The 26,276-nt window shown below is 39.7% G+C and overlaps 1 protein-coding gene across 3 annotated transcripts; it reads left to right on the top strand.

The window, feature by feature from the left end:
* The first annotated feature begins 12,883 nt into the window (after positions 1 to 12,883).
* Positions 12,884 to 25,795, top strand: klhl22 (kelch-like family member 22). Of its 3 annotated transcripts, XM_036578545.1 has the most exons (8): positions 12,884 to 13,005; positions 14,516 to 14,820; positions 16,220 to 16,385; positions 16,709 to 17,053; positions 17,636 to 18,045; positions 18,914 to 19,106; positions 19,536 to 19,769; positions 22,688 to 25,792. In XM_036578545.1, exons 2-8 carry the CDS (start codon positions 14,594 to 14,596, stop codon positions 23,030 to 23,032), a joined length of 1,920 nt encoding a protein of 639 aa, XP_036434438.1. In that variant the 5' UTR covers positions 12,884 to 13,005; positions 14,516 to 14,593; the 3' UTR covers positions 23,033 to 25,792. The 3 variants fall into 3 exon arrangements, with proteins under 3 accessions (XP_036434438.1, XP_036434439.1, XP_036434440.1); XM_036578546.1 differs by lacking the exon at positions 12,884 to 13,005 and having other exon boundaries at positions 14,643 to 14,892; positions 22,688 to 25,795; XM_036578547.1 differs by lacking the exon at positions 12,884 to 13,005 and having other exon boundaries at positions 14,643 to 14,882; positions 22,688 to 25,795.
* Positions 25,796 to 26,276: the final 481 nt, after the last annotated feature.

A 26,276-nucleotide genomic window follows, 5' to 3' on the forward strand; every position in this document is an offset into this window, starting at 1 on the left:
CATTCATTTACTGGTTTTATTTATTTAACCAAAATTAACATGAAGTTTTCATTCTGAAATGGCTTTTGACACCTATTGGTTATTAAGAAGAAGTATTACTAATATTTGCATGTTCTGCAGTAAATCACTGCAGGGCCACATCTGGGCCGGGAACCAAAGTGGGCACTCGGCCGTAACTGTGTGTCATATATAAGTCAGGACCACAGCCGTTAAACTTACACATTTTACAGTATATGGGCCAAATCTGGGCCAGATTCCTTGGTTATACTCGCTTTAAAGTATGCAGGCCAGATCTGGGCCACAGCTGTTAGTTCTTCTCATTTTACAGTATATGGGCCAAAGCTGGGCCAGATTCCTTAGTTCTACTGACTTTAAAGCATGCAGGCCAGATCTGGGCCACATCTGTTAGTTCTTCTCATTTTACAGTATATGGGCCAGATCACTTAGGTGCCCTACGACGTGATGCAACAAAGCGGCTGAAGGTCATTCGTTTTCAACGAGTGCTGGCGATTTCCGGCAGCAGAAGGTGGTGCAAACATTGGCAACGCGAAAAAGAGTGGAGTTTAACTTTATGCAAATAAGGAGTGAAGTGATGTGGCGATAACCAGTAGGAATTGGACATTAAGCCAGAGCCGGTTTATGAGGAGCCTGCCCAGCTCATTGGCTGTTTACGCTCACAGACGTCAGGAACTTACATGAGACACCGTTTTAAACTCCTATAACTCAAGTTTGAAAGCTCTAAAAATATTATAGCAGTGTTAAATTTTTTTATGTCATTCAGTGTTCAGGAAATGACTGTATCCTTTTACATTAAAAATGTTTAAACATTTATAAACTATGATTTTGCTCAAATGCCCATTCATATTAGACTTGCTCGGGAGCGCCCTCTAGTGTTTGAGAAACCTAGAAGACATTGCAGAGTGGGAATTCTCCTCTCTACAATTTCTCTGATTGAGCAGCGTAGTATGTGCTTTATCTCTGCCCTTGTAAAATAGTACACTCCATTTTTGGTTCCTAGATAATTGTTCTAACTACAGGTGGAATAATGGCAGCGGTGCGTTCGTCGCAAATAGACAGTAAATCACAAAGATGAAATAGCGTTTTCCTCACAAACTGACTGCACAGACACTGGGATTAAATGAAAATAAGCACACAAGAGATTTCTCACCAGGATTTTTATTGTTAGCGGGAATGCATCTCCTGAGTCTTTGGGCTAAAGTGGATAAATTAGATGACTACAAGAGGCGCTGGAATCTGAGAATTTCGGGAATTCCAGAGAAAGACAGAGAGAATGTAAAAATGACTGTGATGGATATGACTTTCTTGATTGTCTCCCTCTCTGGCCGATGTTCTGCAGTCTTTTGTCGACATTGCTCACAGGCTCGCAACATGCGAAGAAGTCCAGGAACAAGCTTTGGCCACTAGTAGAACAAGCCAGAAAGGACGGGAAGCGTGCAGGATTTAAGGGACCATTTACTGTAATTGATGGCAAGAAGGTTACTGTGGAACAATTTTGATTTAAGAGGGCCTGAAATGTCAGTAACAGGTCATGTGATGTTCTAAAATTCCTGTTGATGGGTCCCAATCAGCTATAAGACTGGAAAAAACGGGGTACAGATGTTGAAGAGGGAAAGAGTGTGTTGGTAAAGTTGAGGTTTTGCACTTTACAAAGAATTTCTTACTTTTTTAAGCGCTCAAGTAGGTGAGGAGTGGTTTTGTTGGTGTTTTGTATGTTGGTTAAACTGTCCTGTTTTTCTCTTAATGTACGGGGGTTGCGTGATTTAATGAAACAAAAGGCTTTATTTCTATTTTGTAAGAGTAAAAGAAGAGATTCACGTCCCAAAGACGAAATATTTGGGCGCAGTCAATGGGGAACTACAGTTGTGTTTAGCCATGGCACTAATAACTCTGGGGGAGTTTTACTTTTATTCAACCCAAATTTTCATGGTAGCATTCTTGAGTCACATTCTTCCTCTGAAGGTAGGCTAATGGTTGTAAATCTATTAGGGGATCTCTTTTATATTTTGACAAACATAAATGGCTACAATTATTCTAATTTAAACAAAATACTTTTTCAAGAGATAGCAACAAATATTTCTGATTTGAAAATGAAATACCCATCAGCTGCGGTTATTGTAGGGGGAGATTTCAGTGAAGTTCCTGATTTTTATGGGTCGGTTCCCTCCAAGAGGTAATATTAGCAGGCCTAATCCAATTATTATTGACTTTTGTGGTATTTGCTGGATGCTTATAGAGTAGTGCATAATAACTCTGTTAACTGCTTTACTTGGTTTAAAACAGACTCGTCACATCTGGTATTGATCTTTGGCTTGTTTCCGATTGGCTTGCAGCTTTTATAAAGTCATGCGATATCTCCCCAGCCCAGATCATGCCGACAAAGATTTGATCATATCTGATGAATGAGTTTTGCCCAAAACGAAGCTATTGGAAGATAAATACTTCTCTTCTACAACAACCATCATGTTGCTCAGGTATAAAGGATATTATCAGTAAAATTAAAACAGGACCTGATAGCTCTGCAATTTCAAAGTGGTAAATGATCAAGTACAAATGTCGAATGCATTCTATAAATTTCAGTGAACAATCTGATAGAATAAAAGCTGCAAAAATGCTGATACGTTAAAAGAAATAAATCAGGTTTTTTCTCTCCAACAAACAAGTGAAGCATGAAAGCCTTCACTCACTGAAAGAGGAATTAAATGCCTTTTTTGTTGAGAAAGCTAAAGGGCCTTTTGTCAGATCTAGAGCAAAATGGCTTGAGTTTGGGGGAAAAAATCATCATATTTTTTCAATAAATTACCTCTCTTTATATTAACGATAACCTTACATCTGATGAAGAACATATTGCTAACTTTTTCTCTAACTTTTATTAGCAACTATACATGTCTACATTCAAGCCTCAAATTTGTAACCAGCTTTTTAATAAGGTGCAAAGATTCATACCTAAAATAAGTGAACAAAATAAGAAACATTGCAAGAACTGGATAAGATTATTACAAAGAGTCCATTGAACAAAAGTCCAGGTCCTGATGGTCTGCCCTTCAAATTTTACAGGACATTTTGGAAGAACATTAGAAAAATTTTGTTGAAGATGTTCATAGAACGCATAGTCATTAGGGGAACTTGCTGATTCAGTGAAACAAGGCCTGATTACACTAAATCCAAAACCAAATAAACACACTGAATTTAGATAACTGGCACACTCTTACATTGCTTAATTCAGATTATAAACTAATAAAATGCCAACCGATTAAAAACCTGTTTAGAAGAAATGTTCTCTACTTCACAGTCCGGTTTCATGAGATATTTCAAATAACATTCGGCCTATTTTAGATTTCTTGGATGACCCCGAACTGGTAAATAAGGAGGCAGTTATTTTATTTCTGGATTTCTTCAAAAGCCTTTGATACGGTGGAACACGAACTTATGTATGAAGCTGTGCGTCACTTTGGTTTTGAGGATGGTTCAGACCTTTTATAATAATATCAACAGCAATGTTTCCTTGGTCACAGGCACTTCTTCACGAGGCTGGGGCCTTTCCCAGCGGTCACTGGGCGGAAGGCAAGGGAGATACTAGCTATACATCATTTGAATGACTTGGACATACGTGGCATAAAGGTTAAACAGACAGTCTGATACCGTGGCTTTCTTATAAGCAAAACACCTTCTGAGAGGCTAATAAGTAATTTTTCTGATAAAATCCAAAAATCCAAACGTATCTTCAGTTGTTGCTGTCAGAGAGATTTGACAATTCAGGGGCGTATCTGGCTTTCAAAGGCTGAAGGTATGTCAAGGTTAGTGTGTCCTGCGTTATCTCTCTATGTTGATAAAAGGACATGTTCAGCCATTGACAGTCTTTTATTTAAGTTCATATGGAAAAATAAAAAGGAATACATTAAGAGGAAGGCAATAATTAGGAATTATTCGGAAGGCGGGTTTAATGCCCTAAACTGAGCAGCTACTGGAGCTGGACTAGAGCAGGCCTTATTTAGCCAGCAACATTACGACCAATCAAAACAAAACTGAAATATAGGATTCGCGTTTTACAACCGTTCGCGTTTTTTGCGCTCACAAACTCTTAGCTACAGTTTTACCATAGCGATGGTATGTTATGGCGGTATATTAGCCTATAGCCTGTGTGCTGCGATCCTGAACACCTCTAGAAGTTATCTGGTTCTCTGGGCAGCGCAGCTCAGCACGTACAGAGATAAACACTGCGGTCAGTTCAGTCTATGGCCGAGCCACAGCTGTTCTGAGGTCAGCTGAGAACCTGATTCGGTAGTTTCGTCGCTTTTTTCCCACACTGAATCTCAAAAACCCTTCAGAAACTTCCGAGGACCTCAGAGCCCCAACGCTACTCACGAACAGCACGGGCGACGGTTGCTGAGGCGATTGCGAATAGCGACGGTTGCTAAGCGGTTATTGGAGGGTTGAGGAAAATAAGGCGGAGCTTGACGGATTTTTAATAAATACAGTGACGGAGCTCACAGAAAACCAATCAAATCTCAGTTAAAAAATTACGCGTAATAAATTCTGTCACCATTTGGGTGGGTCTGTGACACTGTGGCTGCCCCCCTGAGTGGACTACGGTATCATTATAACGGCGCTGTTTCTACGTTTAATCTCACGAATGGAGAAAAGTGAGAAAAAAGTCCAGACCTCGGTGTCCTCATAGCTACTTACGGCCAGGCCGGGCAGTTAATGTGTAGCACAGCGACGCTATAACGCGTTTCACTGGCTGAGCTAACGCCGCGTCCCAAACCACACACTTCTGTACTTCACCTACTACACTAATGAGTGCACTTCTAATGGTATATGTATACTATTTAGTGTGCTAGTATGCGGTTTGGAACGCGAACAGAATAACGCAGCGGGAAATAGCAGCCGTTTCGTGACGTCATTGTCAATAAAAGGCAGCTCCATTGTGACGTCATGCCATTTGATAGCTGGTGAAGGTCAGAGAGAGACACGGAGAGGAAAGAGAGGAAGAACAGATACCGCCTGTGAACTTCAACAGAGAGATACAATGAGGAGCAAGAACATTGTCCATATAATAAACGTAGGCCCGGTTCTTTTTTAACCTGTTCTATTTAATTCTGTGTTTAACTGTTCTTTTATACATTCTTTCGTGCATTCTTTTACACCTTTTTAATGTTTTTATTTCACCTAATCCTTTAAATTCTGAATTTATTTGGTCTTCTCACTTTTTTATTGACATTCTTCGTTGATGTGTTCTTTTAAATTCTGTATTTGCACATTCTCTTACACGTTTTTCTTCTTTATCGTATTCTTTCATGTAATTTTTTGTGTGCATGCTGTCAAATTCTTTTTCTTATAAATTCTGTATGTTGTCTGTGTGGCAGAGCGCATTCAAGAAAACTGTGGAACCCCTGTCAGTGACAGAGGAAGGCAGGGAACAAGTGGAACAACAAATGTATTTTATATGCCATTCAAAAACATGTTTTCCTGTTCAAGCACAACTGGTGCAGCTTTTCACATAATTACAATGTTTAGTTGATGTATTATTGGAGAGAAATCACCAACCTGTGCTGGACTCTGGCTGTCCAGGCCTGGAGCTGATCACCTCTATTGTAAACCATGTAATCTTTTGTAGTTCTGTTGTATTTTTTCTGTGGGTCTTGATCAAAACTTCTTGGGCAAATTGTTAACAATGAACACTATTCTTGTCTCACATGTAGGGTGACATAAAAAGTGGACACGGCTTAATTCAGAGGCTGCTGAACCACATCATCTTTAAAGTCTTCATCATGGCTGTGGCTCTTGGCAACTGCGTCATGATTGGTTTCCGGACCAAGCCAATGATAGTCAAGGTGAGCACAGCTCATTTAAGAGGGAAAGCTGCTGGGGATTGTATTTGTGTGATTTTTATGTAGTATATATTTTAAATTAATGCTCTTCCTGACTCTGATTTCAGGAATATGAAGCCATATTTTCTGCCTGTGACATCATTATCTTCACTGTGTTTCTTCTGGAGATTCTTCTGAAGTTGTGCACCGGCTTCAGGATTTTCTGGAAGGTAGTTACTGCACTTATATTTGTTTCTATACCTCATTGAATGTTGCTCTGTCACATCCTAAGTCTTATTTGGTTATTTGTTGTTTTGTATTTGCAGAACTCATGGAACCTACTGGACTTTGCGATCACCGTGGTTCTGATTGCAGTGTCCAGTGTCTCGTATGACTTTGACGACAGGGTCATCACGTAAGGAACACTTCTATGTAACTACACTTCAAAATCCTCATTATCTAATCCATCTACACCATTATTCCTCATAAAAAGAGGAAAAACAGCGTAAAAAGGCATCTGCTTGAAGCCAGGATGCATAATTTAGCTGTAGTTTTCTGTCAAGCTACATTTTGTTTTAACGTTTATACACCTGTTCACTGTGTTTGTTTCAGTTTTACATGTGCTTGTTTTTGCTCTTTTATAGAATTCTGCAACTGATTCGCAGCTTCAGGCTATTTGGACACACCAAAGAAAGCTCTGTGATCTCCACCGTTTTCACAGACTCTGTTTTTGAACTGATCAACGTCTTCCTGCTTCTTGGAGGCAGCATGGTGGTACGTGCTCTCACACCATTCACGGCCTGTGCTTCAACTGTGACTCGTTTTCTCAGTTTGGAGTTACAGGAGTTTCTATATTCAAAATGTTTAGTAATAGCCAGTGGTGGACGAAGTACACAAATCATGTACTTGAGTTAAAGTAGAGATAAAGTAAAATATTAATCCAGTAAAAGTAGAAATTCCTCCCTTTAGACCTCCACTTGAGTAAAAGTACAGAAGTATTTGCCTTCAAATGTACTTAAGTATCAAAAGTAAAAGTACTGAAAGATTCATTATGACTCTAATGTTCTAAACCAATCTTTTAATAGAATGTCATTATTAAAATTTTCATAAGCACAAAACACTGAAGGTAAACAGTTTCCATTAGGTAGAACCAAGTGGCTCCGAAATAACCTTTTGTGAACAAGCAAAGGTTCACTTTGAGATTTATCTGCAATTTAGTTACAAGTTTAAGTTTTATAAAAAGCTTGCTTTAAACTCAGGTTCACAAATGAGTTTTCCTTTACTGTATCTGTAGGTCTCTGTTCATAAACATAAACTAGCAAAAATTTACTATAAAATGAAATAGTGTTTGTACAAATACAGAAAAAAGACATCAGTCACAACTGCACATGTGTACATATTTCTATATTGTGCTCGATTTACCCACAAAGTTAGGTTAGTTTCATCATTTATGTTGAATAGACACTCCCAAAATGTTACACTGCTGCACTGACGTTGAACCGTATGCTTGCACTGGGTCGGTATGTCTACCAGGTCAAAAAAGTGTGCGCTGTGCCCTGATTGGTGTTCTTGCTTTGTGCTTCTTTTGTTTTGACATGTTACGTTTTTATACACACATAAGCCAAATCGAACAACAGATTTTGCATAATGTAGTGGAGTAAAAAGTAAGATATTTGACTTTGAAATGTAGTGGAGTGAAAGTAATACTTCAGTAAAGTACAGATACACAAAAAAAACTACTTAAGTACAGTAACGAATTACATTTACTTAGTTACTGTCTACCACTGGTAATAGCTACCATACTGATGCCTTGTAAGTGCAAATGGTGATTGCTTTGCCCTGTGTATACTTATATATGTCTTTGATTCTGCCCTAGCTGTTTGCACTGAGCCAGGTTGTTGCAAAGCCAGGTGGCTGCCTCGATGGAGGAGAACATCTTGAGCAGTAAAATCGCCTCTGGCCGCACTGGTGATATGCTGTCGACGCTTATCGCCCTGGAGAAGGTAAAAACTATTGCTGAGCGCAAACACTTTAAGCACCGTAAACAGCCTAGAAGTGTACCTTGTTCCACTGGAAATAAGCCGCATACTGTAGCTAGACCATTGACTCTGGTCTTAATTCTCTGTTTCAGGCAAACATTATTGACTCCAGCGCAGCCCTGCCTCAGGTCTATGCTAAGGGCTCAGTCCGGGAAGGCGTAAGGAGAATGTCCATGGCTGCCGTCGAAGCTCGACGCCTGTCGGTCGTGTGAGAAACCAAAGACCTGGCCTTTCCTTGTCTAATTTAAGACTTAAGCTTAAAAGACCACTGTCACATTAGCAAAGCAGGCTGGTCTGCATGGTATATAAGGGAGCTGCCAGTCTAATGATGTCAATTCAGTGTGCAGTAGCGTAGTAGTTTAGCCCTGTAGACTGTAATCGGTCACTCTTTACAGACCTAACTCTGTGTGTTTTCTTTTTCTTTGCTGAGCTGAACAACTGCCCATCCTGTGCAGTCTGATGCTGTTGCTTCATCTGCCTTGATTGGGTGCCCACTGCTCGCCAGCCTCTTGGACTAGTTTGACCAAAATGGAGAATCAACCTATTTAAGAATAGCCATTGCTTTACCTGCTTTTCCCATTTCTATATTTTAATTTAGATTTTTTTTTAGATAATTTAGATTGTTCTGTAAAACTGCTTTGTGCCAATGCTTGTTGTAAAAAGTGCTGTTTAAATAAACTTTGACTTGATTTGATGTGTCCAAACTCAATATGAATCCTGTATTCATAATGCTAAAGAATGCAGTAAATGGCGTACATAATGCCTTATAATGCCTTTGATAAACTTGTGTAATTGCTTATAAGTAGCTGAAGTTACATGAATAACATTTTATACAGCAAGAGCATATGACTCCAGAAAGTCAGGTTCTATAATGCTTTATAATATCTCTTCATAAGAACATTCAAGACACTAAAGTTGTAGTGCACCATTCTGTACACAACACTTTTGGGGCAACAAGTAAGTTCCTGCTTGCATAGAAATCACATACATGAAACATTTCAGTCCGGATTTAGGCCTTGTAATAGTACTGAGACAGAGCTAGAGAAAATTGTAAGTATTCTATAAAATAGAAGATTTTTTCATAACAATACATTATTTTAATCATAATAAATGACACACACTTGGGATGACGCCTGCTTATCCTTTATCAGTATTAAAGATATTCTGCTTATTCCCTATCAGTATTAAGATGTCTCAAAGGGGGAGAACACACATACATAGAGAGACTAAGTTGTAGGGTCAAGGCTTGGTAGTGGCCTTGGCCTGCGGCTATTTAAAAAAATATATATGTTACTTTTGGGTTTGGAAAAATTGTTGGGAATTTTCTTGAAGATAACGGTGGCAAATCAGAAAAGAGATTACATAACTGGGAGGGGCTAGAGGGAGTCAGGTGCAAGCCCCCCCTTGCCCCAAAGAAGTATAAAAAGTGTCAAATTTGGTGAGTTGGTCAGTTGCTGCCTGGGCCAACTTAGATTAACACTTGTTTTGAGTATAAGTTTCTTACTTTTTCGACGACAGTATCTTGATTTTAGTGCAGCACTCAATACAGTAGACCACACTATTCCACTAGACAAGCTAGACAGATATAAGAGGGAAAACCTTGTAGGAGTAAGAGGAATAACTCTTTCCTGTTTTAGATCTTACCTGACTGATCTCTATCAGTTTGTGAATGCAAACAGAGAATCATCTGTTTGTACCATGGTAAAGTATCTCTGGCTCTGTTTTAGGACCTCTGTAATTTTCATTTTATAGAACAGATAGTTTCGGTCCCAAAATCTGATTGGCTGAGCTGTGTTCAAAGCCTTTGTAAAATCCACAATATACCAATCTATGATCACCTAACAACAACTGAATAGTGTATCTGTAGCTAACAAGCTAAAACATAGCCAACAGCCTAAACAACTCCATCATTAATATCACAGGCTTGATTTAAAGTACTTATGGTATGATTAGGGCGGCACGGTGGCGCAGTGGGTAGCGCTGTCGCCTCACAGCAAGAATGGCCTGGGTTCGATTCCCGGCCGGGTGACCAGGGTCATTTCTGTGTGGAGTTTGCCTGTTCTCCCCGTGTCTGCGTGGGTTTCCTCCCACAGTCCAAAGACATGCAGTCAGGCTGATTGGACATGCTAAATTGCCCCTAGGTGTGTGTGTGTCTGCCCTGCGATGGACTGGCGACCCGTCTGGGGTGTGTCCTGCCTTCCGCCCAATGACAGCTGGGATGGGCTCCAGCACCCCACCGCGACCCAGAAGGATAAGCGGTTTAGATGATGGATGGATGGATGGATGGTATGATTAACTGTAAAACAGTGTTTTTTTTTACAGATTTTTTTTACAAATTGAGTGGATTACGCACTTCAAATGTTCCTGTTTCAGTCAGAAGTGTCTCAAACCCAGACTGAATCCCGAACGGCTCCCTAAACAGAGTCCTAGCTATTAAACTTTAGACATTCTAGCCTCTACAGCCAAATAGTGCATCATTTATCGAGTGTGGATGTGGCTGAATCCCAAATGACTATTTCTTAGCTATTTTTGCACTGTTGGGATGTAGGAGCCAGTATTTAAATTCCTACGAAGTTCACTATGTAGGGAGCTGGGAGCCACTTGAGAGCCCGAGAAGAGGGCACCGCTAAATTGGTGCTAAATAATACTCTGTGGTAATTTGGTGACCAAAAAGTGCTTAGAAAGTGAAAGTTTTTGCATTAAACAGTGCTGTGTTATCATATGTTCATTCTTATTCGACAAAAACCTAAAAAAAATCATGAAATGACCGCAATATACAGCAACGGGCGACCAAGCGTTCTCCTCATTCAGCGGCCCATGGTTGCTTGGACACTCTAAAGAAACGATATTTATTGCAGAATATATGCTTATGGCGATTATTATTAATAATAACTTAAATTATTTTCCGAAAAGTGATGTATTTTATCATATTTTATGTTGCCCGCCGTTTTATAAAAGCAATGAGCCACTTGACGCTGTGCATTACTGTGATTTTATCACTGGAAGGGATTTAATACTTCCTGTGATAAAATCGCAGTGACCCACGGCCTCTCTGGGCTTATTGCTTTAATATGTTCTACCAGTGGGTCCTGTTAATAGTAAACATGGCATCAGTTAATATTCATAGTGCTTGACTGCATCATTAAGAAGCCCACCTGGCCACGTTGGTAGGCAAGCCAGAGAACTTGTAGAGAGGAGATTTCGTAGTATTCAACTACATCACCACGAAGACCACGTCGCCATTTTGGAAGGCAAGCTGTGACCCTGACTGTGCTGACAGAGCTCATCTCATCACCTTTACTGCATTTGCAACCCTGCAAATGGATAAAAAACAAGCAAAACAGACCAGAGTTACCACTAAAAAGATTTAAAGACATGTAGACGCTTTAGATGCGTCTCTACAAAACACTATGAGGAGAACATTAGCTAGATTGGTGGACTGGACCCGTATAGCCTGCATGTCTCCAGAGTTCAAAACATTCCAGTGCATCAAATTTTATAAAAACTAATAAATAAGCTGCCAAAGCTATTAAATAATTAACTCATACATATATATCAAGCTCGAGTCAGCTTCTTATTCGTCATCTTACCTCAATAAATGCATCAATTTACCTCAATGAATGATCCTTAATTAACAAATACCTCAAACTGTTACTGAGCAGTTCATGTGTAGCACAGCAAAGCTATAATCTGTACTTCACCTACTACACTAATGAGTGCACTTCTAATGGTATATATGCTATATTTGCATATTATTCAATGTGCTAGTCTACGGAGCCCTGCTGGTGACATCCCGTATAAATAAAAATAACGCGTGACCACGTCTTAGTAAGGTGTGGAACTAAGATCATAATGCGTGGCCACGACTTAGTACGGCATGATCTCATTCCCACGCATTACTAAGTCGTGGCTATGACTTAATTATTGCATTCCCACACCTAACTAAGTCGTGGCCATACATTAGGATCTTGTTCTCACGCGTTAATAAGGCATGGCCACGCATTATTTTTATTTATATGGGATTTCACCAGCAGGGCTCCGTATTAGTCTGCGGATTGAGACGTGAAAATAATAACGCAAAGTGTGCTCTGTAAAACATGTTAATGCTTAAAGGGGAACTACACCATACTTTTTTAAAACTAAAGGTAATTCAATCACCGAGATGTAAACATAGTCATTCAGAGTGGTTTGATGTGAAATGGTTCTGTGTAGAGAAACGCACCGGCTCGGACCTCTTTACAGTGGTGGTGATAGGACCAAAGGTCACAATGCCAAGGGCACAAATAGCCATTTTATTGATGTTCATTTAGCTAAACCGAGCAATGAACCACGTGTGATCTAATATTTTATAGGTAGTGTTGATAATGGTTAAAGAGTGGTTTAGCACAAAACAGTGTTTTCATAAAATACAGTGTATTCATATCGTTTAATCCAACGTTTTGTGATGAGGCTGGCATTAAACTCTTTGGATGTCTGGTTCCTATCACCACCACAGTTTCTCTAGAACAAACCATTCCATAACTATTAACTCTGAATGACTTTGTTTACAACTCAGTGACTGAGTTATGCTTGTCAGTGTAAGTCAGTGGAATTCCCCTAACATTATACTTTTAAATATACAAATTCATGCATCTTAAATTGCGTTATCGTTCCAAGTGCATATCTTAAATCTGTAATTTTCAAAAACGTATGCAAAAAACGGGAAGATCACTGATCAGGTGACAAAGACTCGCTGTGAAACCTGTTCTTTTAAAATGTGACCCTATTGTCTTTTACTAAAAGCGTGAAATGTGTTTTTTTCCCCATCAGTCTAATGTTGCCGGAAGTCAGAGTCAGCTGGCGAATGTAAACACAGCTGGCTAATGTAGTGTTGGGGAGTTCGAGTCAGTACACTGAACCGATTCCATTGAATGAATCGAACGTTTCAGCGACTGGATTTGGCGATTCACTGAATCACAGTCAAACGAGGGACCCTTTGGGGGCTCCCTAAACTACAACACGGGCTCACTGAAAAGAGCCGGTTCAAAAGAACCGATTGGTTCATGAGTCGGACGTCGCTAAGCTAACGTCGTAAGCGAAATGTCAACTGTCAGCGCTTACTGCCGACTTTCAGCGCTATAAGCTCCTTTCTCCAATGCGTATGTGCTCATTTTTGCTAATTTCTTTGTTTTGTTTAATTGCTTCTTTATTAGCGTGACTTGTTTGCTGCCGACATGTGTTTTTTCTTTAATGTTATTCCGCCTCACAAAGCGGTAGCGTTAGCGTTAGCTCGTTAGCCACCTTGTTGCAAAGGCACAAGTGTTGGCGACCGTCTTCACCTATCCCGTGGTAAACAGGGAATCAGGAGTAAAGACACTTTATCCACTTCCTGACGTTGTATCCCATTTTGTGTAGTGAACAAATGGGACAAGTTCGAAACATAGTCATTAATTTGTTGGCTAGGTTTTATAAATTACTCGAATCAGTGTACTGTATTTATGCGGAGTTCATTGAGCTCTGCAGGGTTGGTGCAGACAGTACTCTCAGGTTCCTTCCTTGAGAAACAAAACGACGTTTTTTCCGGTAGCTAACAGTCGTTTTTAACTGTGATCGCACTTTTAAAACTCATGTTTCAGGTTTTAAGAACTGAGCACTGCAGTATATATGATTTATGATTTATTTATTTAAAGGCACTTAATAATTTAGATGGATGTTGTACGCTCTTAAAAAGGAAGGTTCAAAGGTTCTTCAGTATAGGGAATGGTTCTTTTTAGAGCCATGAGTTCTGTATTGAACCAGTTCATGCTTAAATGGTTCTTGGCATGGTGAAATGATTCTTCAGGTTGATGTGTGCTGTATGGAACATTTTTGACAGTGGTTCTGTACAACACATCAAGAACCATTTCACAATGCAAAGAACCGTTTAAAGCATGAAGAATGTGTTGTATAGAACCTTTTGGAAATTTGTTCTGTATAGCACCAAAAAAGAGTTCTGCTATTGTAACAAGCTTGACATCATAACAACGGAGGAACCGTTTTTCAAAAAGGTTCTATATAGAATCGTAAACGACACATTCTCCATCAATCTGAAGAACCATTTCACCATGCAAAGAACCATTTTAAGCAGGAACAATGTGTTGTGTAGAATCTTTTTGGAAATGGTTCTATACAACACATTCTCCATCAATCTGAAGAGTTCTTTTTTAAGCAGGAAGAATTTGTTGTATAGAACCTTTTTGAAAAAGGTTCTGTATAGCACCAAAAAGAGTTCTGCTATTGTAACAAGCTTGACATCTTTACAATAAAAGAACCATTTTTCAAAAAGGTTCTACGTAGAACCATATACAACACATTCTCTATCAATCTGAAGAACCATTTAAGCATGAAATGGTTGTATATAGAGCTCTTGGTTCTAAATAGAACCATGAAAGAACAATCTTTAAGAGTGCGCCTAAACCAAAGTGGCTGGCATATTTTTGTGCAGATCTCCAAATGTCTGCGTAGTAAGTCATAAGAATATAAGGTCTGTACAGTCTCAGTGTAATGTTGTAGTTTTGTGTATTATTTTATACTCAGCTGTAGCGTCTGAAAAAGTTAATGGATGCAAATGTTGATTTGTCACTGTTTCTTTTTTTGTCTTTTCCAACTCCCCCCTTTCTCTTTCCTCAGTAATGTGAAGCTTCACACATCTCAGGGTTTCAGGCGATGTGATCAGCAGGACGAGGGCTTGCGTCGCGTGGTGCTGAGATGGCGGATGATGTGGACGCCGGCCCAGTCCGGGCAGGACGGGGTGCGAGATCCGGGCAGCCGTGTGCCAGGCAGAGGTTCTCCAGCAGGGGTCACTCCCGAGACCTCTTAGACGGGCTCCTCGCTCTGCGTGAAGGGGGTGTTCTGTTTGATGTTGTACTCCTGGTGGAGGAAAGACCCATTCAAGCTCATCGCATCCTGTTGGCAGCCTCCTGTGGCTACTTCAGGTCAGCAGTTTAATAGCTGTTTGAGCATAGTGTGAAGGAATTCTCAAGTCACACACACAAAGGTAAAAGAAGGTATGGTACCGTTCAAAAGTATGGAATCACTCAATGATATAAAATAAGTTGAATAATATAACATCGGTTTCATTGCAGTTAAAGGGAAGTTCCACCAATTTTTCTAATTTTCTACATAAATCTTTGAGATGTAAACAAATATGTAATGTGAAATATTCTGTTCTAGAGAACTTGTCAAGCTAAATTTGCTTTACAGCAATGGTGATGGGTACCAGGGGTCACAATGTCTACAACACAGACATAGCCATTTTATTTACTATCTAAAACCTCCAGTGAATCTACACATGTTCTCTGATATTTCAATGGAACTTTTATCATGGAAATATACTGGTAAATCTGAAAAGACACATTGTCTTTGGATACTGTTTTTCTTACAACACCCTGTATGTACCTTGCTGCCATATATGGATTTTAAAAATTATGTTATAAGCCAGAACCTTCTCTCAAGACGAACATAAAACAATGTCTCAAGCAACAGGCAAAGTATATGTAACAATTTCACATTTATAACTTTATGTGAGGAAACATTTAGAGGGCATTAAACTCTTCTGAAATCTGGTTCCCAACTGGGGGTGGGTGGATGGGAGGGGGGGAGTTCAGGGGGGAAAGCATTTATTTGTATCTGTGTTGTCTATGTACATTTTGTTTCTGTTTAATATTGAAAATAAAAAATTGTTAACAAAAAAAAAGAAATCTGGTTCCCGTCACCACCACTCTAAACAATTCTGACTGAATTTGTTTCTTTAGGGCAAAACATTTCACATCAAACCACTCTGAATGACCTTTTTTTTACATCTTAACAACTTAACAATATAGCTCCTCTTTAAATGGATCAAATATTTGAAATATGATGCTAGTACTCTTCACCTTCAGGAAGCTGTTTTAAAATAATTTGAAACCTTAGATGTGTTGAAAATGTTCAGCAAATCTGTAGATGATTTATAAAATGATAGAGAAAGTTGTATAACACTGAGAATGATGTTATAATGTGTAGATAGAAGGCAAGATGTTTCCATATATAGATGATTTATTGCTATATATATTATTGATATATATTATTTATTTAACTTATTAATTTCCTTCTGTTCCCACAGGTTTTGAAATACTGAATTGAACATTTACAAAATACATTTTGCTGTCTATTTTAGAACATTAATTATGTGATAGTTGATTATTTAATTACGATTTTCAGAGGGCATCATTTTATTTTATTTTTTTTCAGACTTACACCTTTAGACTAAATCTTCATGAAACACATGCCAAATTATTTCAAACATAAATACTGTAGTTATGCTGTATGTATATTGTATTTTCACCATACTTTTAGAGGTATGTTTGCTGGTGGTTTGCGAGAGATGCAGCAGACGGAGATCACCATTCATGGAGTCACACACACAGCCATGACTAAACTTTTGGACTTCATCTACACTTCTGAGCTGGAGCTGGATCTGGACACGGTGCAGGAGGTGCTTTGTGCTGCCACGCTGCTGCAGGTAAGGCTCTTAGAATGGTCTACCATCTCTGGGCTTAACCATCACGGAACTTAATGGTGTGAGCTTTTAAGTTGCAGCTCAGAGAACCGCAAAAAGGGTAAATAAATAAAAACCTCCAAGAAACATCAACTGCCAAGGTAAAATTTCTACAATTTACCTATGGAGAAATACAAAAAGCTTATGTTGCTAACAAGTATTGGAGTATTTATGTACACCAAATAACAAACTGCATGCCATTGCTTAATCTAACTGCAGTGGCAGTCGTAGAATAGTTCTTTTGAATGTTTTCATGACTGAACTTTTTTGTCATTTTTTTCTTTCAGGTCAAGGATGTAATCGGGTTCTGCTGTGAGTTCCTATTCTCCTGGCTGGACGATGACAACATACTGGAGGTGGAGAAGCTTGCCGACATCTACGGACTAGAGCAGCTGGGAGAGAAGGTACGCTCATACCTACTGAAAAACATCCAGACCTTCTCTCGCACATCTGTTTACCGTCAGCTGCCTGCAGAGAAGGTTCTGCGAGTGCTGTCCAGCGATGAGCTGCAGGTGAGCTCAGAGTGTGAGGTGTTTGAGGCTGCACTGCACTACCACTACAGCCCCGAGGAGCTGGACATGGATCAGATGTGCCTTCAGACGGGAGGAACGAAGGCAGAAACTTTTCTAGAGGTACATCTGGAATGAATAGACTAAATTCTGTTTGGCTTGAAGCATAGCTCCACGCCAGAATGTTCTTTCTGGTTTTGAAAATAGACCTTATAGACTGTTTTATTGTAAAACAGAAAGAAATTGGGTGGTCCACTGTGGATGCATTGTAGATTTTATCTTTAACTGACATTCAAGTAAATATCTTACATTTACCTTAACCCAAAACCAGACCTTAAACTTAATCCAAAATTTAAACCTAATCCAAACCCTAATGCCGTTTTTAATCAAATGTGTTTCTGTTAGCAATCTGAACTTTTCTAGATATGTTGGAGGGACACAAAACACAGTGTCTGGTTTTTATTTTTAACGTTTGTATTTAAGTTTCTATGTTTATGTCAGATTGTCTTGTTATTGTTGAATTGTTATTATTATAAGTATAAAATTATTAAGTCCATGCATAAAAATGTGAGTTTGAAAAGGGTTCTGTGTATGATCTGTATGACACAAGTATGTACACTTTAATAGACAAGATGAATGTTTTAATGGGTTAGAATATGATGATAGTTGTGAAATTCTGTTGACTAAATATATTGATCTGGTTAGGAGCCCTTGCTGATGTTGGAGGCGGTGCGTTTCTGTCTGATGGAGAAGGCCACCCTGCAGCGTCTCCACAGCCGCCTGAAGCCCTGCCCACTGCGTGAGTCTGTCTCTGCTGCCCTCCGCTATCACAGTCAGGAGCTGTGGCAGCCGGTCATGCAGAGCCCTCTCTCTCAGCCGCGCTCCAGCTCCTTGTGTATCCTGGGATTTGGTGGCATGTATTCTTCCGGCCCGCCGGCTGACAATGAAGAGCGCATACAGGTGTTCCATCCGTCCTGGGGCGAGTGGCGCAGTCTCGGTGCAGATCGCGCTCCCCGCATGTCCAACATGGGCATCGCTGTCCTGAATAACTTTGTTTACCTGATCGGGGGAGACAAGAACAGCAGCGGCTTCCGTGCCGAGGCCCGCTGCTGGAGGTGAGTGGACGTATCAAATCTCTGATCCATGAAGAAAAAATGTCTTGTACTGTAGACGTCAGTGAATGTTGTGTGTTTGTGCATCAACGGTATCGATACGTACACGCATAGGACCTGAAGGTTTTACCTTCCCTTATAGGAATACAGTCTTATTAACATGGACAGTAATTTGGATTCATTTGCCTGTACTTAGTAAAAGAGCACAAAACCTTTTGACTCTGACCACACTTTTTGAAGCAGCTGCCCATTGCCTCCTGTTAGAAGTGCGTTTTTGTAAGCGGGTTGTCTTTTGGTCATGCTGGAGAATTCTTTAAATCAGGGGAACTGAGGGCCAGAGTTCAATACAGTTTGGTGATTTCCCTGCTTTAGCACACCAGTTAAATCTGGTAATTAGTTGATGAGTTTAATCAGGTGTGCATGAGCAGGAAAATCATCAGACTGTACAGGAATCCGGCCCTCTGGAATCGGGATTCCCCACACCTGCTTTACTTAACAGTTTAAACCAAAATACGTAACAGATAAAGGATCAGAGAAGGCTACAGCTGCAATGTGTTAAATGGTTATATATGAAGCTGTATATTCACTGTGTGTTTTGCCATCACAGTCACAACATAAAGCAGTAAGTTATACTAAGAAACATGAAGCACTACTATCCACGGCATCACAGATCTCTCTAAAAAACCTTTTAGATCAGTACAGATTCAACAGTACAAAATGTTTTTCAAATGAAAATGACTGTCTAGGGTAATCAAACATACAATACAAATGGGACCATATGTATATATATTTATACGTAATTGTCTGAAACCTATCATCACATTTAAAAAGGTCTAAAGTAAACGTGTGTATACATGGCTGTTTTTAACAGATACGATCCTCGACACAACACCTGGTGTAATGTCGAACCCTTGCGGCGGCAGCATGCAGACCATTGCGTGTGTGTGGTGGGCGACTTCATCTATGCTATTGGAGGTCGTGACTACAGCAATGAGTTGGACTGCGTCGAGCGCTATGACCCTCGAGCCAACACATGGGAATACGTGGCCCCACTCAAACGAGAGGTCTGACAGATGCCTGTCGTACATGTAAAAGCAAAAGTTTGACAAGAACTTTACACAGACTTTCTCTCTACCCTAAATGTAGTTAATCAGCCAAGATGAAGTTTGTTTCTTTAGATTAGCACTGAAGCTACGAGGCTAATATAGCTAATAAGTAAGTGAAGCTTATAGCCAAACAGTTAGCATCATACAAACCGCATGCCTAAATTAACCACACTCACCTCAAACCATGTCCAGTCGTTATATCAATTAGACTTGCTAATGTGTTTTCTGACACTGTATGACATCCTGTTATCTATAAAAATGGAAAAATTCAGATTATAAGATTGGAATAATAATTGGAAAACATTTCAACATTTCACTAAACTATCACTGTAGTATAGTGTACTGTAGTATTCACAATGTGATGCACGTCATATCGTCATTCTCTAGGTGTATGCCCATGCTGGAGCAGTTGTGGACGGAAAGATCTACATTGCGTGTGGTCGTAGAGGAATGGCCTACCTGAAGGAGACCTACTGCTATGACCCTCAGGATAACCGGTGGACTGTGTGTTCTGAGGGCCCAGTAGAGCGAGCCTGGCATGGGATGGCGGAACTGAACGGGCGAGCTTACGTCATCGGAGGCAGCAACGACGGCTGCGGCTACAGACGGGACGTCCTCAAGGTGCGGAATGAGTCAAATGTTCACATTTATTGCCACAGAACCATAAAATGCTACAGCCAGAGAAACCACTAAAGCTTCCAAACAAGAGGGAGAGGCTCCAATAAAACCTCAGGGTGGTATCAAAGGTTCTTTATGGTAAAATATTTGTTGCATTGACCAAATGCAAAAACTACTGTTCAGAGGTTCCTTGTTATGTTCCTTGTTGTGTTAGTAATTCTTGTTGTTTTGTTCATGAATAACTTCTACAGCTTACAGAGTGTACAGTATATTCAAATATGATGAACTAGGCACCAGAAGGTGTTCAGATATTTTCTTAAATATTTCAACAGTAAGTCATTAAAAGATAAATGATACTAATCTTAATAGTTAACTTAATAACTTAGTTAATATATTCTCATCAAGTTGTCTGCCTCAAAGTTTAAGGGCATTCTTGATTGTATTTCTGTTTTTTCTTCATCTCCGATGCTCTACAGATTTATCAGTTGTTATGACATTTTCTGCAGATATGTTCATCATTCAAACCCATAAAGTTGTACAGGATCAGCATCACATTTTTTTATCAGCATTTGCTCCAAATTGATTTTATATTATTAAACACAGTAACTACAGACAGTCGTATACAATCCTTAACATCCAATCAATGGGGGTAAAAGAAACTTGATAAAATAATTTTAGTGTAAAAATGGCTGGAAAACTCCACAGTCGTTTTAGACACTGTGTATTTTTTATGTAACAGCTGCTGCAAAACAGCATTTGTACTGCAGAGTACAGTAGCAATAACAAAGAGGCACAGTACTGCTGTGATGCAGATTAATGGGAACAAACTGCAAAACTTGTCGTAGTAAAGGCCGCTAGAGCCAAGTCCAGGTCATGACCGAGACCGGGACACGTTGAGTCCAAGTCAAGATTGAGAGCAAGAATATAATTAGTTAGTATTATACAACCCCGTTTCCAAAAAACTTGGGACGCTGTGCAAAATTTAAATAAAAACACAATGCAATGATGTGCAAATCATTTAACCCCTATATTTAATTGAAATTAGCACAAAGACAACGTATCAAATGTTGAAACTGAGAGATTTTATTGTTTTTTGAAAAATATATGCCCATTTTGAATTTGATGCCAACAACACGTCCCAAAAAAGTTGGGATGGGGGCAACAAGGCTGGTAAAGTGTAATGCTGAAAGAAAAACACCTGGTGGTTAATTGGCAACAGGTCAGTAACATGATAGGGTATAAAAAAGCATCCCAGTGAGGCTGAGTCTTTCAGAAGTAAAGATGAGGAGGGGTTCACCACTCTGTGAAAGACTGCACGATCAAATAGTGCAACAATTCAGGAATAAAATTGCAAAGAACTTTTGCTTTTCATCATCTACGGTACATAATGTCATTAAAAGATTCAGAGAATCTGGAGAAATCTCTGTATGCAAGGGACAAGGCCAAAAAACAGCGTTTGCTGGCCATGATCTTTGGGTCCTCAGGCAGCACTGCATTAAAAACAGACATGATTCTGTAGTGGAAATCACTGCATGGTCTGAGGAACACCTGTCCTGTGGTCTGACGAATCAACATTTGAAATTCTTTTTGGAAATCATGGACACTGTGTCCTCTGGGCTAAAGACCACTTAGCTTAGTATCAGTGCACAGTTCAAAAGTCAGTATTCATGATGGTATAGGTGTTCATTAGTGCACATGGCATGGGTGACGTGCACGTCTGTGAAGGCACCATTAATGCTGAACAATATAAACATGTTTTGGCAACATATGCTGCCATCTAGACGACGTCTTTTTCAGGGAAGGCCTCGATTATTTCAGCAAAAATGATTTGCACATCATTGCATTTTGTTTTTATTTACATTTTGCACAGCGTCCCAACTTTTTTGGAAATGGGGTTGTATTATAATCTTAGTCAGACTGTGCATTGTAACTGGAAGCAGTGTTAAAGTTATTCGCTGTTTCTTTCTTCAGAAAACATAGTTCTAATAACATTCTGATCTGGCCTAAAGGAATGTTTGAACTTTGGAACCAGTGGACATAATACTGAGTTAAGCCATTCTGGAAAGGCTCAATTAGATTCTCAGTGGGCTGTGGTGGTACTTCAATTTTTTTAATGCAAAAGTTCATTAAATACAAACATTTAACCAAACATAATTTTAAAAATGACAAATGTTGTTTATTATTTGCAAAAATAAAACATTATATTGATATAGAGTTCATTGATTGTCCTGGCAAAATTTAAGCTAATTGTGTTTATATTTTCAGTGCAAGCATAAACCAAAACGAAGGACAAACAGCAATGAATCCATAGCTTTGGGCTTTACATGCATGGGAGTTGAAAACGAGTAACCACGGCTCCGTGCTGTTTGCTCAGGGGTCTTTTTAACTGAAGCTTTGAAACCCATCAATTTACATCGGTGCTTGGAGACCAAACATATCAAATAGGTAACTAAACCTGTCCATTGAGCCAGAACTCCATTTTCAGCTGTTCTCTCTTCTGACATCAGCACTCAGAAGCTGCCAAACATCAGCCATCACATTAGGTGAGTCAGAAATAGATGATCTGATCGCATAAATCCGTTGAAGATTTTGTGGTTGTCTGTTTTGGCTGTGTGTGGCAAAATTTTTGGAACCCTTCATGCAGAGGAAGAACAGTTTTATTCTGTTTATTCTCGTTTTATTGATATTCAATAATAATTCACCTCAGATGGAGGCATCACGCTCGGCTGGTCTCAATAACAGTTTCCCGGTCCACCTTACCCCGAGGCTGAGACAAGGCAGAGTCTAAATGATGTTGAGACCAGGACGGGGCGGAGACTGCTAGTTCAAGGTCTCAAGACCAAGACCAGACTCAAGTACTACAACACAAGTTCAAAGCGAGCCGTTCTGTGATCACAGTGGTGCTGTGCTTGTCTTTGCAGGTGGCATGCTATAACCCAACAGCAGACGTGTGGTCAGTGGTGTGCCCGCTCCCTGCCGGCCACGGAGAGCCAGGCATGGCCGTATTGGACGGCCGGATCTACATCCTGGGCGGGAGGTCACACGACAAAGGCAGCCGCATGAAATACGTACACATCTACGACCCAGAGGAGGACCACTGGCAAAGCGGCACGTCTTTGGACGACCGTGTGTCCGGGCTGTCGGCCTGCGTGGCCCTGGTGCCCAGAAACACCCTGGCTCAGGCCCAGAGCTGGGAGCAAAGAGCCAAAGGATCTTGGGAGGAGGTGGACTGGGATGATTCGGACAACTCCAGTGACGACGGCTGACAGGTGGTCTCAGGTGATATAGGGAGGGGTTTTAAAATTGGTGAATTCTTGAATTCTCAGAAATTTCTCACGTGCCCACCTTTTACAAATGTCAGTGCATACATCTGATACTGAAAGCACATTGTGATGTCAGAAGTCTGATGCAGTCAGTTGGCTTGGTCAGGTATGAATTGATTGACTATGCTATTTATTATGTCTAATATTTGGAATAATGGCATCATATTTGCTATTAATTTCACTCAAAGTTTTTCTTTGTTATATTTTATAAACATTTGTCTTTTTTGTTGTTTGAGAATTTGAAAACTGACATGTTGTGACAACTTTGATGCACTTTTTTTTGTTTAACATTGCATGTACAGATAGGACCCTCCACAGTACTGTTTTTTTTCCAGTTGTCTTGGGTATGTGCATGACAGAACTGTCTAAATGATTTGAAGCTCTTACCAGTGCTCTTACATTTACGTGAACATTCATATATTACACAATATACATTTAGTACTACTTGTAATAATCTAAGCGTACATAAACTACTGATTAGCACACAAATAGAAATCATACTACGCACACTCAGTGACGTACATACCAGTTTTTCACTTAATTTACTGTTTTGGTTGTTTGGTTTTTCACTTCTTTATTTGTAATCGTTTAAAGGGTTTAAATGGGTGATTAGTTGGGGACGCGGTGAGTGTAGAGGTTCCACAGAGTGAGCATTATTTATGTAGGCATTATTCTATCCAGACTGGTTAGCATCAGTCCAGATTTTTCATAGCACTTTGGTTAGCATCAGCCCAGACTTTTGTTAGCACTTCTGACAGCATTAATCCAGACCTCTGTTAGCATTTGATGTCAGTCCAGACATTTGTTAGCATCTCTGTTAGCACCAGTCCAGCGTTTTGTTCGATTTCTGTTAGTAACAATTCAGGCTTTTTTAGGATTTCTGTTAGCATCAGTTCAAACATTTGTCAGCACTTCTGTTAACATCCGTTCAGACTTTTGTTAGCGTCTGTCCATATGATTAGCATTCATGTTAGCATCAGTCTCGATTTTTGTTCGCAGTTATGCTGCTGTCAGTCAGCAGTTCTTTCCAGACTTTTGCTCATCCTCCTGCTCCTCCACTACTGTCCTGAACAGCCCCATAGACTGACCTCTCGTGTTAAAACTCTTGTTAATGTTTCACTTTGGTTTGGCGATTTCAGATCGTAAGTCTTTCCAAAGCTGAATTTGTTACTGGTAAAGAAATCATATCAAACTTTGCTCACCCAATCACACGTTGGCGTAATATTCAGTTCCACAGCAATAAGGGCAGTCTGTCTGCTTTGTGGTAAGAATATACTGGGTTTCTTTTCCTTTTTCTTCAGTTTTTCTTTTTCAGCAACTGCATGCAATTTATTCTCTGTATCAGGACCACCGAAAAGACGTGAAGCCACAATCTCCAAAACAAGGCCTGTTCTAGAGGTGGTTAATGAGGTCAATTTTTGCATCCAAAACTTCACCAGCAGTGACTTTGAGAATGTGTCAAGGTAAAAATAAGTGATTATGATGATACATGCACTTTAACGGATGAGTTCGGTTTGCACTGACCGTGCCTTTTTTCCTTCTTCTCCACCAAATTCTGAACCGCAAGTAGAGATTGAATTAAGACTGTGCCTCAAATGTGTGAAAAGATTAAGACATCATACTCCTCTAAAAAAAGGTGAGGACAAAAAAACCTGATCTTTGCTAAGAATATTGACCTTCGCTGGTTAAAGATAGATGGAACTTTTGGTTGCTTATAGGAATGAAACAGAGGAACTAACTATGCATGTTGTTTCCAGGTTATGGATTATGGGTTGTAATTGTAAGACTGTTGAAGGTGGAATATCCTCCTTCTTTGTTTTCCTTGTAAATAAAATGCTCAGCACTGAATGATGTGGTTTAATTTTCAAATCCTGATCAGAACTCCTCTATACAGTAAGTCTTTTGAGGGTAGCATTAATTTGCTACCTTTGTCATGTTACTGCTTGGGGTTTTGAGTTGTGGATTAGCGTTTGTTACCTTTAGCTCTCTTATATGTCACAATCACATCTATAGCTTGATCTTAATCTGTAGGTATTTTTGTACTTCGAAAAGCCCATTACAGCCCAGTTTTGAGTAGAGCTTGAATGACAGTATAAGAAATTAACAATATGTGAATAATGCCTAAAATTATTGATTATTATGGAAAAATTATGGAAAGTTGCTCCATATTTATTTTGAACGTGCCCGGTTATGTAGTTAACAAACTTTGGGGATTTAAACAGGCTACATAAGACTCTTCCTCAGTGGAACAATCTATTGGTTTCCGTTTACATTTTATCTGTCTGTAACTGATGCCGCTGAGTGGAATAACTCATGTTCTTTTAACTGTAATTGTTTTATTCTTGGTGATATTAAAGACTTGCTTTTTAAAAAAAAAAACAAGGAAAAATCATTTGTACTGTGGTTGAAACGTTGTGCCTTCTAAGCTGTGGAAGTTTCTCAGTTATGATGCATTGATGCCGATCTTGAGCGGTTACATTTTCTGGTAAGAGAACTTTAAGGGGAATTCCACCCATTTTTTAAAAAATTCTGCATAATCTTTAAGATGGACGGAGAGTCAGAGAACAGAGAAACTCAGAAACGTACAGAATCAGAATTGTTGACAATTGGTCATAGGAACCAGACGTCAGAAAATGCCAGAGACATGGGGTCTCATCCACCAATCATTCCTAAGAAGAAATTTCTTTTTTAAAACCCACTTACGCAGGTTCCACTAAGACTCTGACATTCACTGATGTTTGCTTATTTGGAGTCTACACACACTCAAGAGCTCAAAGATGTGAACAGTTCTGCACTTTAAGAAGACATCATGAATCTGACGTAGACTTTTTCTTAGGGCCTTTCTCAAGAATCGATTTAAGAAGAAACTTAGGACGATGTTGGAGAATGAGGCCTATTGTTTTTCCATAGTTTTGCTATTAGCTTTTGGCCTAAACTGTATTCCTTTTAATACATTCGTGGTGCAGTGGTACATGCAGAGCATTGAAAGGCACGCTAACCCTGACAATACCCTAACAACCACCTGGGATACCACAGCAACACCTGAGCTACCACCCAGCAACCACCAAGCAGCGCCCTAACAACAAGCTGGGGTACCACAGCAACCTCGTAGCAGCCTGGAATTGCTATATACACCCAATTAAGTTATCAAGAAGGGTCACCATGACTTTTCGCTTTCTAGTTAATA

The sequence above is a fragment of the Colossoma macropomum genome, unplaced genomic scaffold, assembly GCF_904425465.1.
Source record: "Colossoma macropomum unplaced genomic scaffold, Colossoma_macropomum, whole genome shotgun sequence".
Classification (NCBI taxonomy): domain Eukaryota; kingdom Metazoa; phylum Chordata; class Actinopteri; order Characiformes; family Serrasalmidae; genus Colossoma; species Colossoma macropomum.